Raw genomic sequence first — 10,586 nt, 5'->3', positions numbered from 1 at the left:
GGGACCGGAGGATTATGGGAGATTGGTTCTGGAGGATTATGGGACACCAATTTTGGGGGGTGGGGGAGGAGAGGGGGGTTGTCCAATTAGGCCGAGTCCATGTCGGGCTCTGGAAGAGAAAGAGAAAGGGGTCGGACGAGACGGCGGAGGAGGGGACCCCGTGTCCGGCGCCTGCCCCTCCCCCACCCCCAAGGGACCCCCGTGTCCGGCGCCTGCCCCTCCCCCCACCCCCACCCAAAGGACCCGGTTGACTCACCCCGTCCCACCGCCGGGGCCACCTCGGTGCGGTAGGTGACGAAGGCGTCGAAGGCGAAGAGGAAGGAGAGGATGAGGCTGAAGGTCTGGGGAGGAGCAAAGGGGGGGGCGGGGCCTGGTGAGGCAGGGGGCGGGGCATGGGGTGGGGGGCGGGGCTGGGGGGGGACGGACAACACACTCACGAAGGTGGTGGCGGCCAACGCGTCCCGGGAGGCGGCCAGGGCCACCAGAGCGGTGATGAAGAAGACGATGGTCCCGCTGACGGCCCGGAGGAGGTCCTGGGGGGGGACACACACAGCGTGGGGTGACATCATGGGGTGACATCATCACCGGGGGACAGCGGGAGGCGCCGAGGGGGACACGAGGGGGGATACCAAGGGGGGAACACGTCGTGAGGACGTGAGAGGGGACAACGTGGTGGACACCAAGGGGTGACGCCACGGAGGAACACCAGGAGGTGCCAAGATGGATGCCAAGGGGTGACGTCATGGGGTGCCAAAATGGACGCCAAGGGATGACACTATGGGGTGACACCGTGGGGTGCCAAGATGGACGCTGAGGGGTGATGTCATGGGGTGCCAAGATGGACGCCAATGGGGACACCAAGGGGACACCGCTGCGGAGGAACACCAGGAGGTGCCAAGATGGACGCCAAGGGGTGACGTCATGGGGCGCCGCCATGGGGCGCCGAGATGGACGCCAAGGGATGATGTCATGGGGCGACGCCATGGGGCGCCAAGATGGGCGCCAAGGGATGATGTCATGGGGTGACACCATGGGGCGCCAAGATGGACGCCGAGGGGTGACGTCATGTGGTGACAACAAGGGGTGACACCAGGAGGCGCCAAGATGGACGCCAATGGGACGACGCCATGGAGGAACACCATGAGGTGCCAAGATGGACGCCAAGGGGTCACGTCATGGGGTGACGCCGTGGGGCGCCAAGATGGACGCCAAGGGATGACATCATGGGGTGACACCATGGGATGCCAAGATGGACGCCAAAGGAACGATGCCATGGAGGAACACCAGGAGATGCCAAGATGGACACCAAAAGATGACGCCGTGGGGTGCCAAGATAGACGCCAAGGGGTGACGTCATGGGGTGACGCCGTGGGGTGCCAAGATGGACGCCGAGGGATGACGTCATGGGGTGCCAAGATGGACGCCAAGGGATGATGTCATGGGGCGACGCCGTGGGGTGCCAAGATGGACGCCGAGGGGTGACGCCACGGGGCGACGTCACGGGACGACGGCAGCAGACGCGCGGCCGGGGCGCGGCGGGGCGCGGCGGGGCGCGGCCACGTACCAGGCAGGGCGCGTAGCCGTGGGGCAGGCGGGGGGGGTCTCGCAGCAGCCGCCCCCCAAGGGCGGCCGCCCCCGCCAGGGTCTGCAGCAGCGCCGGGGCCAGCGGGGGGGGCGCGGGGGGGGGCCAGCAGCCCCACCACCGCCCCACACAGCGCCTGGGGGGGGCACGACGGGGGGGTCGGGGGGGGCACGGCCGCCCCACGGCACCCAGAGACCCCCCACGGCACCCCAGAGAGCCCCCAGTGCCCCATAGAGCCCCCCAGTTCCCCACGGCACCCCAGAGACCCCCACTGCGCCCCATAGAGCCCCCCCGTGCCCCATAGCACCCCAGAGACCCCCACCGCGCCCCATAGAGCCCCCCCGTGCCCCATAGCACCCCAGAGACCCCCACTGCGCCCCATAGAGCCCCCCCGTGCCCCATAGCACCCCAGAGACCCCCACAGCGCTCCATAGAGCCCCCCCAGTTTTCCCCAATGCCCCATAGAGCCCCCCAGTTCCCCCAGTGCCCCACGGCACCCCAGAGACCCCCACAGCGCCCCATAGAGCCCCCCCCAGTTCCCCCAGTGCCCCACTGCACCCCATAGAGCCCCCCCCATGCCCCACAGCACCCCAGACACCCCCACAGCCCCCCATGGAGCCCCCCAGTTTTCCCCAGTGCCCCACAGAGCCCCCCTGCCCCATAGCACCCACGGAGACACCCAGCACCCACAGAGCCCCCCATGGCCCCCAGCACCCCCCCAGTGCCCCCAGCACCCCATAGCCCCCCCCCAGTGCCCCATAGCACCCCACAGAGCCCCCCAGCGCCCCATAGAGACCCCCAGCCCCCCCCAGTGCCCCATAGCACCCCCAGCAGCCCCGCAGGTCCCCCAGTGCCCCATAGCACCCCATAGAACCCCACCCAGTGCCCCCCAGCACCCCATAGAACCCCCCCAGTGCCTCACAGAACCCCCCCCAGTGCCCCCCAGCACCCCATAGCACCCCATAGAACCCCCCACTGCTCCATAGAACCCCCCCAGTGCCCCATAGCACCCCATAGAACCCCCCAGCACCCCATAGGTCCCCCCAGTGCCCCCCAATGCCCCATAGAACCTCAAGAATGCCCCCCAGCACCCCACAGAACCCCCCCCAGTGCCCCCCAGCACCCCATAGAACCCCCCCAGAACCCCCCCAGTGCACCCCCAGTATCCCCCAGTGCCCCATAGAACCCCCCCAGTGCCCCATAGCACCCCATACGTCCCCCCAGTGCCCCATAGAACCCCCCCAGTACCCCATAGACCCCCCCAGTGCCCCATAGAACCCCCCCAGTGCCCCCCAGTACCAACTGGGCCCCCAGCAGCAGCCCCTTCGGGGTGCGCAGGACCCCCCAGTCGAAGGCCCCCGCCGGCTCCTGCTGCCCCATAGCGGGGGGATCCGTGGGGCTGGGGGGGGGGGGGGGCAGTCACGTGGGTGCCGTGGGTTCCCCCCCCCCCGTGACAGGCAGCGCCGGGACTGGGGACAATGGGACATTGTGGAGGGACTGGGAGGGGCTGGGAGGCACTGGGGGGGTGCTGGGGGCAACTGGGAGGGAGTGGGGAGCACTGGGAGTGATGGGGGGGGGGGCAACTGGGAGGGGGTGGGGAGCACTGGGAGTGACTGGGGGGCAACTGGGAGGCACTATGAGTGACCAGGAGCTACCGGGGAACACTGGGAGGGTGACCGGGAGCTACTGGGGAGGGCTGGGAGTGACTGGGAGCTGCTGGGAGAGTGACTGGGAAGACTGGGAGGCAGTACAAGTGACCAGGAGCTACTGGGGAGCACTGGGAGTGACTGGTGGGGCAACTGGGAGCGACTCGGAGTTACTGGGGAGCACTGGGAGGGTGACTGGGAGGCACGGGGAGTGACTGGGAGCTACTGGGGAGCACGGGGAGTGACTGGGAGGGTGACTGGGGAGCACGGGGAGTGACTGGGAGGGTGACTGGGAGCTACTGGGGAGCACGGGGAGCGACTGGGAGGGTGACTGGGGAGCACTGGGAGTGACTGGGAAGGTGACTGGGAGCTACTGGGAGGCACCGTGACTGGGAGGCACTGGGAGCGCCCGGTAGGGGGACTGGGGGGCACTGGGAGCGACTGGGAGCTCCCAGAAGTGTCTGGGAGCAACTGGGACCCTCCCTGGGGGGGGCGGTGGCTGCCAGGCCTGGAGGACCCTCTGTCCACCTCAAACCACCGAGACACCTCCCGCCTGGCCTGGAGGACCTTCTGTCCACCTCCGACAACTCACTCACCCTCCGCCTGTCCTGGAGGACCTACCTGGAGGACCAAGTCACCTCCTGCCTGGCCTGGAGGACCATCTGTCCACCTCAAACCACCGAGACACCTTCTGCCTGTCTTGGAGAACCATCTTGGAGGACCAAGTCTCTTTCTGCCTGTCCTGCAGGACCTCAACTTCCCTTCAACAACTTCTGCCTGTCTTGGAGGACCAAGTCACCTTCCGCCTGTTCTGGAGAACCTTCCTGGAGGACCAACTCAGCTCCGGCCTGGCCTGGAGGACCTTCTCTCCACCTCAAACAACCGAGTCACCTTCCGCCTGTCTTGGAGGACCTTCTTGGAGGACCAAGTCACCTCCTGCCTGGCCTGGAGGACCTTCTCTCCACCTCAAACCACCGAGACACATTCCGCCTGTCCTGGAGAACCACCCTGGAGAACTGAGTCACCTTCTGCCTGTCTTGGAGGACCTTCCTGGAGGACCAAGTCTCTTTCTGCCTGTCCTGGAGGACCATCTTGGAGGACCAAGTCATCTCCTGCCTGGCCCAGAAAGACCTTCTTTCCACTTCAAACTGAGTCACCACGCGCCCGTCTTGCAGGACCAAGTCACCTTCCGCCTGTCCTGGAGGACCTCAGCCTGCCTTCAACAATTTCTGCCTGTCTTGGAGGACCAAGTCACCTTCCACCTGTTCTGGAAGACCTTCCTGGAGGACCAACTCAGCTCCGGCCTGGCCTGGAGGACCTTCTCTCCACCTCAAACAACCGAGTCACCTTCCGCCTGTCTTAGAGGACCTTCTTGGAGGACCAGGTCACCTCCTGCCTGTGCTGGAGGACCTTCCTGGAGGATCAACTCAGCTCCTGCCTGTCCTGGAGGACCTTCTTTCCACTTCAAACAACCGAGTCACCGTCTGCCTGTCTTGGAGGACCGTCTTGGAGGACCAAGTCACCTCCTGCCTGGCCTGGAGGACCTCAGCCTGCCTTCAACAACTTCTGCCTGTCTTGGAGGACCATTTTGGAGGACCAAGTCACTTTCTGCCTGTGCTGGAGGACCTCGACCTGCCTTCACCACCTTCTGCCGGTCCTGGAGGACCGAGTGATCTGCCTGTCTTGGAGGACCATCTTGGAGGACCAAGTCACCTCCTGCCTGTCCTGAAAGACCTTCTTGGAGAACCAAGTCTCTTTCTGCCTGTGCTGGAGGACCTCAACTTCCCTTCAACAACTTCTGCCTGTCTTGGAGGACCAAGTCACCTTCCGCCTGTTCTGGAGAACCTTCCTGGAGGACCAAGTCAGCTCCTGCCTGTCCTGGAGGACCTTCTCTCCACCTCAAACCACCGAGACACGTGCCGGCTGTCTTGGAGGACCATCTTGGAGGACCAACTCAGCTCCTGCCTGTCCTGGAGGACCTCGACCTGCCTTCATCACCTTCTGCCTGTCTTGGAGGACCGAGTGATCTCCCGCCTGTCCTGGAGGACCATCTTGGAGGACCACGTCACCTCCTGCCCCTCCTGGAGGACCCCAGTCCCACCTCGGAGGACTGACCCCGCCCCCCCTCCCCAAATTCCGCCCCCGCCCCCACCCCCGCCGTGGGTCACAAGACAGACACAGCTCGTCCCCCCGGGGCCGTTTTATTACACCCCCCCCTCCCCAAGAAAAAAAAATCCCCCGCAAAACTCTCCCCCCCCCCGCCCCCACAGCGCAGGGGGAGGGGGGTGCCCCGCCCCACACACACAGACCCCGCCCCTCCCGCCCCGCCCCGGCGACGTCCGGCCCTGCCCGGCCCCTCCGGCTCCGCCACCTGTAACGATAAACACACTCAAATCTTTTTTTTTGGGGGGGTGGGGGGGGGGGGGTGGGAGAGGGGAGAGAGAGAGAGAAAAGGGGGGAGGGGAGGAAGAGAAAGGGGGGGGAGGGGGGTAAAAAAACAATAGGGGCACGCGGGGGAGGGGGCGTGCCCCCCCCGCCCCCCTTCCCCGCCCCCCCGGCGTCCGGCTGCGGCGGTTTCGGGGGGAGCCCCCCGCTAATAGGGGGAGTACCATGAGGTGGCTCTGGCCCGGCCCCTGCGGAAAAGAGGGGGGGGGGGGGGCGGTTAATTGGGGAGGGGGAGGGGGGACACACCCATTTTGGGGGACCCCAGTTGGGGTCGGCGCGGAGGACCCAACCGTCTGCTGGAGGATCCCAAAAATTCCCAACCCCCTCCCGGAGGAGCCCAACCCCACCCCCCCCCCCCCAACCCAACCTTGGAGGACCCCCCCCAAGGCCCTTCAGCCCCCCTCGGAGCCCCGCCCCGGCGGCCCCGCCCACCTGTAGGCCCGCCCGCGAGGCCGGCTGTAGCCGCTGTAGAAGCGGGCGCGGGTGGCGCTGTAACCGCCGCCGCGGCCCCGGTAACGGGTCCGAGGAAAACCCCGGTCCGTCGTGCTGATACCGGGTCGGTTGGTTCGTTTGGGAATCACCTTAACGAAGCGAAAAACAGGGAGAAATGAGACGGAGAAAGGGAAGGGGCGTGGCCGCGGCGTACCCCACCCCCCCCCAGCGACTCCCGCCTCGCGGCTTCACCTTAATTTGCCGCCCGCGGAAGAGGGACTCGTCAAGCGCCATCGACGTCCGCACCGATTCCTTGTCGGAAAACTCGATGTAGGCGAACCTGGGGCGGGGGGGAAAACGGGAAGGGGCGTGTCGTGGGCGTGTCACCGTCCCCGCCCTCCCCGTTCCGCGGGCGTCGCCCCACTCACCCCTTGGGGTGGCCGCTGTATTTGTCGCAGAGGATGGTGACGCGGTTGACGGAGCCGCAGCCGTGGAAGTGGGCCTCCAGCTCCTCTGCCGTGGCTCCGTAATCCACCTGGGGGGGTGTGTGTGTGGGGGGGGGGGACAAAATAGAGTTTGGGCGGGGCCGTGGGGGCGGAGCCTGCGCACCTAGGGGCGTGTCCGTCCGTCGTCCCCCCCCCCAACTCACATTGCCCACGTAGATGGAGCGGGCGTCCGCTTCCATTTTTTCTTCCAGAGACATGATGACCGGGCCGGCTGCGCAAAAGGGAAGGAAAAAAACGGAGACGGGGGGGTCGGGGGGGGAACACCCCGATATTTGGGGGTGCCGCCCCCGCCCCCCTGCCCCGCGGGGGGGGTCTCACCGTTGCCCGGTGGGGGGCTCATGTTCATTTGCTTCTCCACTTCGTTCTGCAGCTCTTTTAGTTTTTCCGCCTCTTCCTCCATTTCCCGCACCCGGGCCTTGATGGCCTCCAGCTCCTGGGGGCGGGGGGGGGGGGGGGGGGGGGGGGGCAAAGGTCAGGGGTCAAAGGGTGCGGGGGGACCCCAATCCCAGAGACTTTGTGTGTCCCCCACGTGACCCCCAGCTCCCCCATTCTCTCCCCACCCCAAAAGATCCCCCACCGCACCACGTGACCCTGGACCCCCCCACCCCCTTTCCCGCCAAACCCCTCACCCCACGTGACCCCAGCCCCCTAAATCAAGTCCCACGTGACCCCAGCCCCCCCCATCACCCCCAGCCCAAACCTCACATGACCTTAGACCCCCCCCAAGACCCCACCCCCCCAGTCCCACATGACCAAAGGTCCCTCCATGTGACCCCAGACCCCCAAATCCAAGCCCCGTGCGACCTCAGCACCCCCATCACCCCCAAAACCAAGCCCCATGTGACCCTAGACCCCCCCCCCAGACCCCAAGACCCAAACCCCACCTGACCAAGGACCCCTTCATGTGATCCGAGACCCCCCCCATCACCCCCAGACCCCCAAACCCAAGACCCACATAACCCTTGACCTCCCCCCACATGACCCCAGACCCCCAAATCCAAGCCCCACGTGACCAAGGATCCCGCCATGTGACCCCAGGACCCCCCCATCACCCCCAGACCCCCAAATCCAAGCCCCACATGACCCCAGGACCCCCTCCATGTGACCCCAGGACCCCCCCATCACCCCCACACCCCCAAACCCAAGCCTCACGTGACCCTCGACCTCCCTACACATGACCCCAGACCCCCAAATCCAAGTCCCACGTGACCAAGGGTCCCCCCCACATGACCCGACCCCCAAACCCAAACTCCATATAACCCTAAGCCCCCCAAATCCAAGCCCCATGTGACCAAGGACCCCTTCATGTGACCCCAGGACCCCCCCCCATCACCCCCGGACCCCCAAACCCAAGCCCCACATGACTCCAGACCCCCAAATCGAAGGCCCGTGTGACCAAGGACCCCTCCATGTGACCCCAGACCCCCCCATCACCCCCAGACCCCCAAACCCAAGCCCCACATAACCCTTGACCTCCCCCCACATGACCCCAGACCCCCAAAACCAAACTCCACATGACCAAGGACCCCCTCACGTGACCCAGACCCCCACATCCAAGCCATCCATGACCAAGGATCCCCCCATGTGAGCCCAGGACACCCCCCCATCACCCCCAGACCCCCAAAACCCAAACCCCACATGACCAAGGACCCCTCCATGTGACCCCAGGACCCCCCCATCACCCCCAGACCCCCAAACCCCACATGACCAAGGACCCCTCCATGTGACCCCAGGACCCCCCCCATCACCCCCAGACCCCCAAATCCAAGCCCCACATGACCCCAGGACCCCCTCCATGTGACCCCAGACCCCCCCATCACCCCCACAACCCCAAACCCAAGCCCCACGTGACCCCCAGACCCCCCCCAAACCCACCCCCTACGCGCCCCCAGACCCCCCCTCGCCTCAGCCCTTCCCCCACGTGACCAAGGGCCCCCACCACGTGACCGCGGCCTTCCTTCCCTTCCCCCTCTTTCCCGCCAAGACCCCCCCCCATGTTTTGTCCCCCCCTCCCCTTTCTCCTCACCGGGTCCTCGATGGCGGAATCCCCCGGGTCTCCGTCCCCCAACCCCGCCTCTTCCTCCAACTCCTCGGAGGCTTCGTGCGGTTGATGCGGTGCGGTAGCGGCGGCGGCGGCGGCACCACCGGCGGATCCCCCGGCTCCCGTTGCCCCCTGACTTCCTCCTCCTCCTCCTCCTCCCCCCCCCAGCGCTGCCGCTGTTGCTGCTGCCCCCCCCCCCTCCTCCTCCTCCTCCTCCTCCTCCTCCCCGGCCTCCCCCGCCCCTCCCGCGGCTCCCCGCCTCTCCTAACCCCGCCGCCGCCGTCTCCTCTTGCCCGGCTGCCGTCCCTAACCCGTTCCCGTAAGGTTGCCCCGTTTCCCCGACCCCGCCGGTTCCGAGACCGGCTCCGGTTCCGCTTCCTCCGGCCGCCGCCGCCGCCTCAGCCCCGCGCTGCCCCGCACCGCCGCCCCGCAGCGCCGCCATGGCCGCCCGCCCTCGGCCTTGAGGAGGCGCTCCTCCTGCGCAGGCGCCGAGGAGGGGCGGGGAAAACGTGAGGCGGCGGCCAATGGCGGCGCCGGGAGGGGCGGAGGACGGAGGCGGCGGCCAATGGGAGGGCGGAGGGGGCGGGGGGAAGGGAGGCGGCGGCCAATGGGACGGCAGGGCGGGGCGGCGGGCAGCGCTCCTCAAGGCGACGGCGGCGGCTCTTAAAGGCGACGGTGGCGTTTCACTCCTCCCCCCCCCCCCCCCCATTCAGCAAAAATAAAACCCCGTTTTTCCCCTTTTTTCCCCCATTTTCGAGCACGTTTTACCTCACGGATTCCCCAGTTTCCCCGTTTTTAACCCATTTCAGGGCTCGAAAGGCCTCGGGCTCCCCCCCCCCCCGCTTTCACAAGGGGAACCCCCCCCCCCCCAGACGCCTTTCAGTAACGACACCGGAGCGCTCCTGGCCCTTTAATTACGTTAATTACGGCGTTAATTGGGCTAATTAACCCCCTTGCCCGCGCGCGGTGGGGGTCCCATTTGCTAATTAAAGCGGGGGGGTGGGCTTGGGGGGGGGGGGGGTCTTAGCGTGGGGGGGGGTAATTAGAGCGTGAGGGGGTTAATTAGAGCGTAAGGGGGGTAATTAGACTCTGGGGGGGTAATTAGGCGGTAAGGGGGGTAATTAATGAGGGGGGGTTAATGAGAGACGCCCCCCCCCCCCTAAATAAAAAGGTTGAAGTCCGTTTCTCTTTGGGCTAGCAAGGATCCTGCTGGGTTAATTAATAAACCGTTAATAAAAGCGGGAGGGTGTGCGGGGCGGGAGGTTAATTAGTGAGTTATTAATTAGTTCGGGGCGGTGATTAATAAGGTATTAATTAATTAAGGGGGCGGGGGGGGGAAGGCGGCTGCGCGTGCGCCGGGGGGGGGGGGGGGGGGGGGGGGGGGAAAGGGCGGGAAAAGGCGTCGCGCGGCGGCTGAGGAGAAATGGCGGGAAGGGGGTGAGTGAGGGGAAAAAGGGGGATTATGAGGGGAAAACGGGGATTCTGAGGAGAAATAGGGGAATTATGAGGGAAAAAAGGGGGATTATGAGAATGAATAGGGGGAATTTGGGTGGGTGGGGGGTATGGTGGGCTGGAGGGGGAGTATGAGGGGGAATGGGGGGGCTGGAGAGGGGAGATGAGGGGATGTGGGGGGTCTTGAGGAGTGGTGGAGGGGGCCCGGGGCTTGGAGGGGGGAACGGGAGGGGATATGGGGGGGCTGGAGGGGTATTGGGGGGACTGGAGGGGGGTTTTGAGGAGAAATCGGGGGATTGTGGGATGTTGGAGAAGCTGGAGGGGGAATGTGAGGGGATATTGGGGGGCTGGAGGGGTATTGGGGGGACTGGAGGGGGAATGTGAGGGGATATGGGGGGATTTGAGGGTTATGGGGGAACTGGAGGGGGAATGTGAGGGGATATGGGGGGATTTGAGGGATATGGGGGGGCTGGAGGGGGAAC

At 66.1% G+C, this 10,586-nt stretch overlaps 2 protein-coding genes across 5 annotated transcripts; both read right to left on the bottom strand.

Moving 5' to 3' along the window:
- Window positions 1-23: 23 nt before the first annotated feature.
- On the bottom strand, window positions 24-5,454 carry LOC126034640 (uncharacterized). 3 transcript variants are annotated; one of them, XM_049792567.1, is made up of 9 exons: window positions 5,116-5,454; window positions 4,597-4,638; window positions 4,212-4,504; window positions 3,825-3,916; window positions 2,882-2,981; window positions 1,565-1,718; window positions 438-533; window positions 257-341; window positions 24-109 (listed from the first exon to the last, which is right to left on the bottom strand). In XM_049792567.1, coding segments are annotated over exons 3-9 (552 nt in total). In that variant the 5' UTR covers window positions 4,214-4,504; window positions 4,597-4,638; window positions 5,116-5,454; the 3' UTR covers window positions 24-86. The 3 variants fall into 3 exon arrangements, 1 of the variants encoding a protein (XP_049648524.1); XR_007504671.1 differs by lacking the exons at window positions 24-109; window positions 257-341; window positions 438-533; window positions 1,565-1,718; window positions 2,882-2,981 and adding an exon at window positions 3,485-3,806 and having other exon boundaries at window positions 3,899-4,119; window positions 4,212-5,454; XR_007504670.1 differs by lacking the exons at window positions 24-109; window positions 257-341; window positions 438-533; window positions 1,565-1,718; window positions 2,882-2,981 and adding an exon at window positions 3,606-3,806 and having other exon boundaries at window positions 3,899-4,253; window positions 4,618-5,454.
- Window positions 5,455-5,747: 293 nt separating this feature from the next.
- On the bottom strand, window positions 5,748-9,130 carry PABPN1 (poly(A) binding protein nuclear 1). 2 transcript variants are annotated; one of them, XM_049792568.1, is made up of 7 exons: window positions 8,638-9,130; window positions 6,970-7,044; window positions 6,755-6,822; window positions 6,534-6,640; window positions 6,358-6,445; window positions 6,106-6,254; window positions 5,748-5,861 (listed from the first exon to the last, which is right to left on the bottom strand). In XM_049792568.1, the coding sequence occupies exons 1-7, from the start codon at window positions 9,092-9,094 to the stop codon at window positions 5,822-5,824; spliced, it is 984 nt and encodes a 327-aa protein (XP_049648525.1). In that variant the 5' UTR covers window positions 9,095-9,130; the 3' UTR covers window positions 5,748-5,821. The 2 variants fall into 2 exon arrangements, with proteins under 2 accessions (XP_049648525.1, XP_049648526.1); XM_049792569.1 differs by having other exon boundaries at window positions 6,930-7,044; window positions 8,638-8,820.
- Between the last annotated feature and the right edge of the window lie 1,456 nt (window positions 9,131-10,586).

Source organism: Accipiter gentilis, chromosome 35 (assembly GCF_929443795.1).
Source record: "Accipiter gentilis chromosome 35, bAccGen1.1, whole genome shotgun sequence".
Classification (NCBI taxonomy): Eukaryota; Metazoa; Chordata; class Aves; order Accipitriformes; family Accipitridae; genus Astur; species Astur gentilis.
Note: the sequence above shows the minus strand (reverse complement) of the source record. Positions and strands in the feature narration are given on the sequence as shown.

Bases quoted from the DNA above. Each gene is read 5' to 3' on its own strand.
- LOC126034640 (XM_049792567.1), bottom strand. The intron at 342-437 runs GTGAGTGTGTTG...GCTCCTCCCCAG, and splicing joins CGTTGGCCGCCACCACCTTC to ACCTTCAGCCTCATCCTCTC. The intron at 110-256 runs GTGAGTCAACCG...TTTCTCTTCCAG, and splicing joins GGCCCCGGCGGTGGGACGGG to AGCCCGACATGGACTCGGCC.
- PABPN1 (XM_049792568.1), bottom strand. From the start codon at position 9,094: ATGGCGGCGCTGCGGGGCGGCGGTGCGGGGCAGCGCGGGGCTGAGGCG. The intron at 6,823-6,969 runs GTGGAGAAGCAA...CCTTTTGCGCAG, and splicing joins TAAAAGAGCTGCAGAACGAA to CCGGCCCGGTCATCATGTCT. The intron at 6,641-6,754 runs GTGAGTTGGGGG...ACACCCCCCCAG, and splicing joins GCTCCATCTACGTGGGCAAT to GTGGATTACGGAGCCACGGC.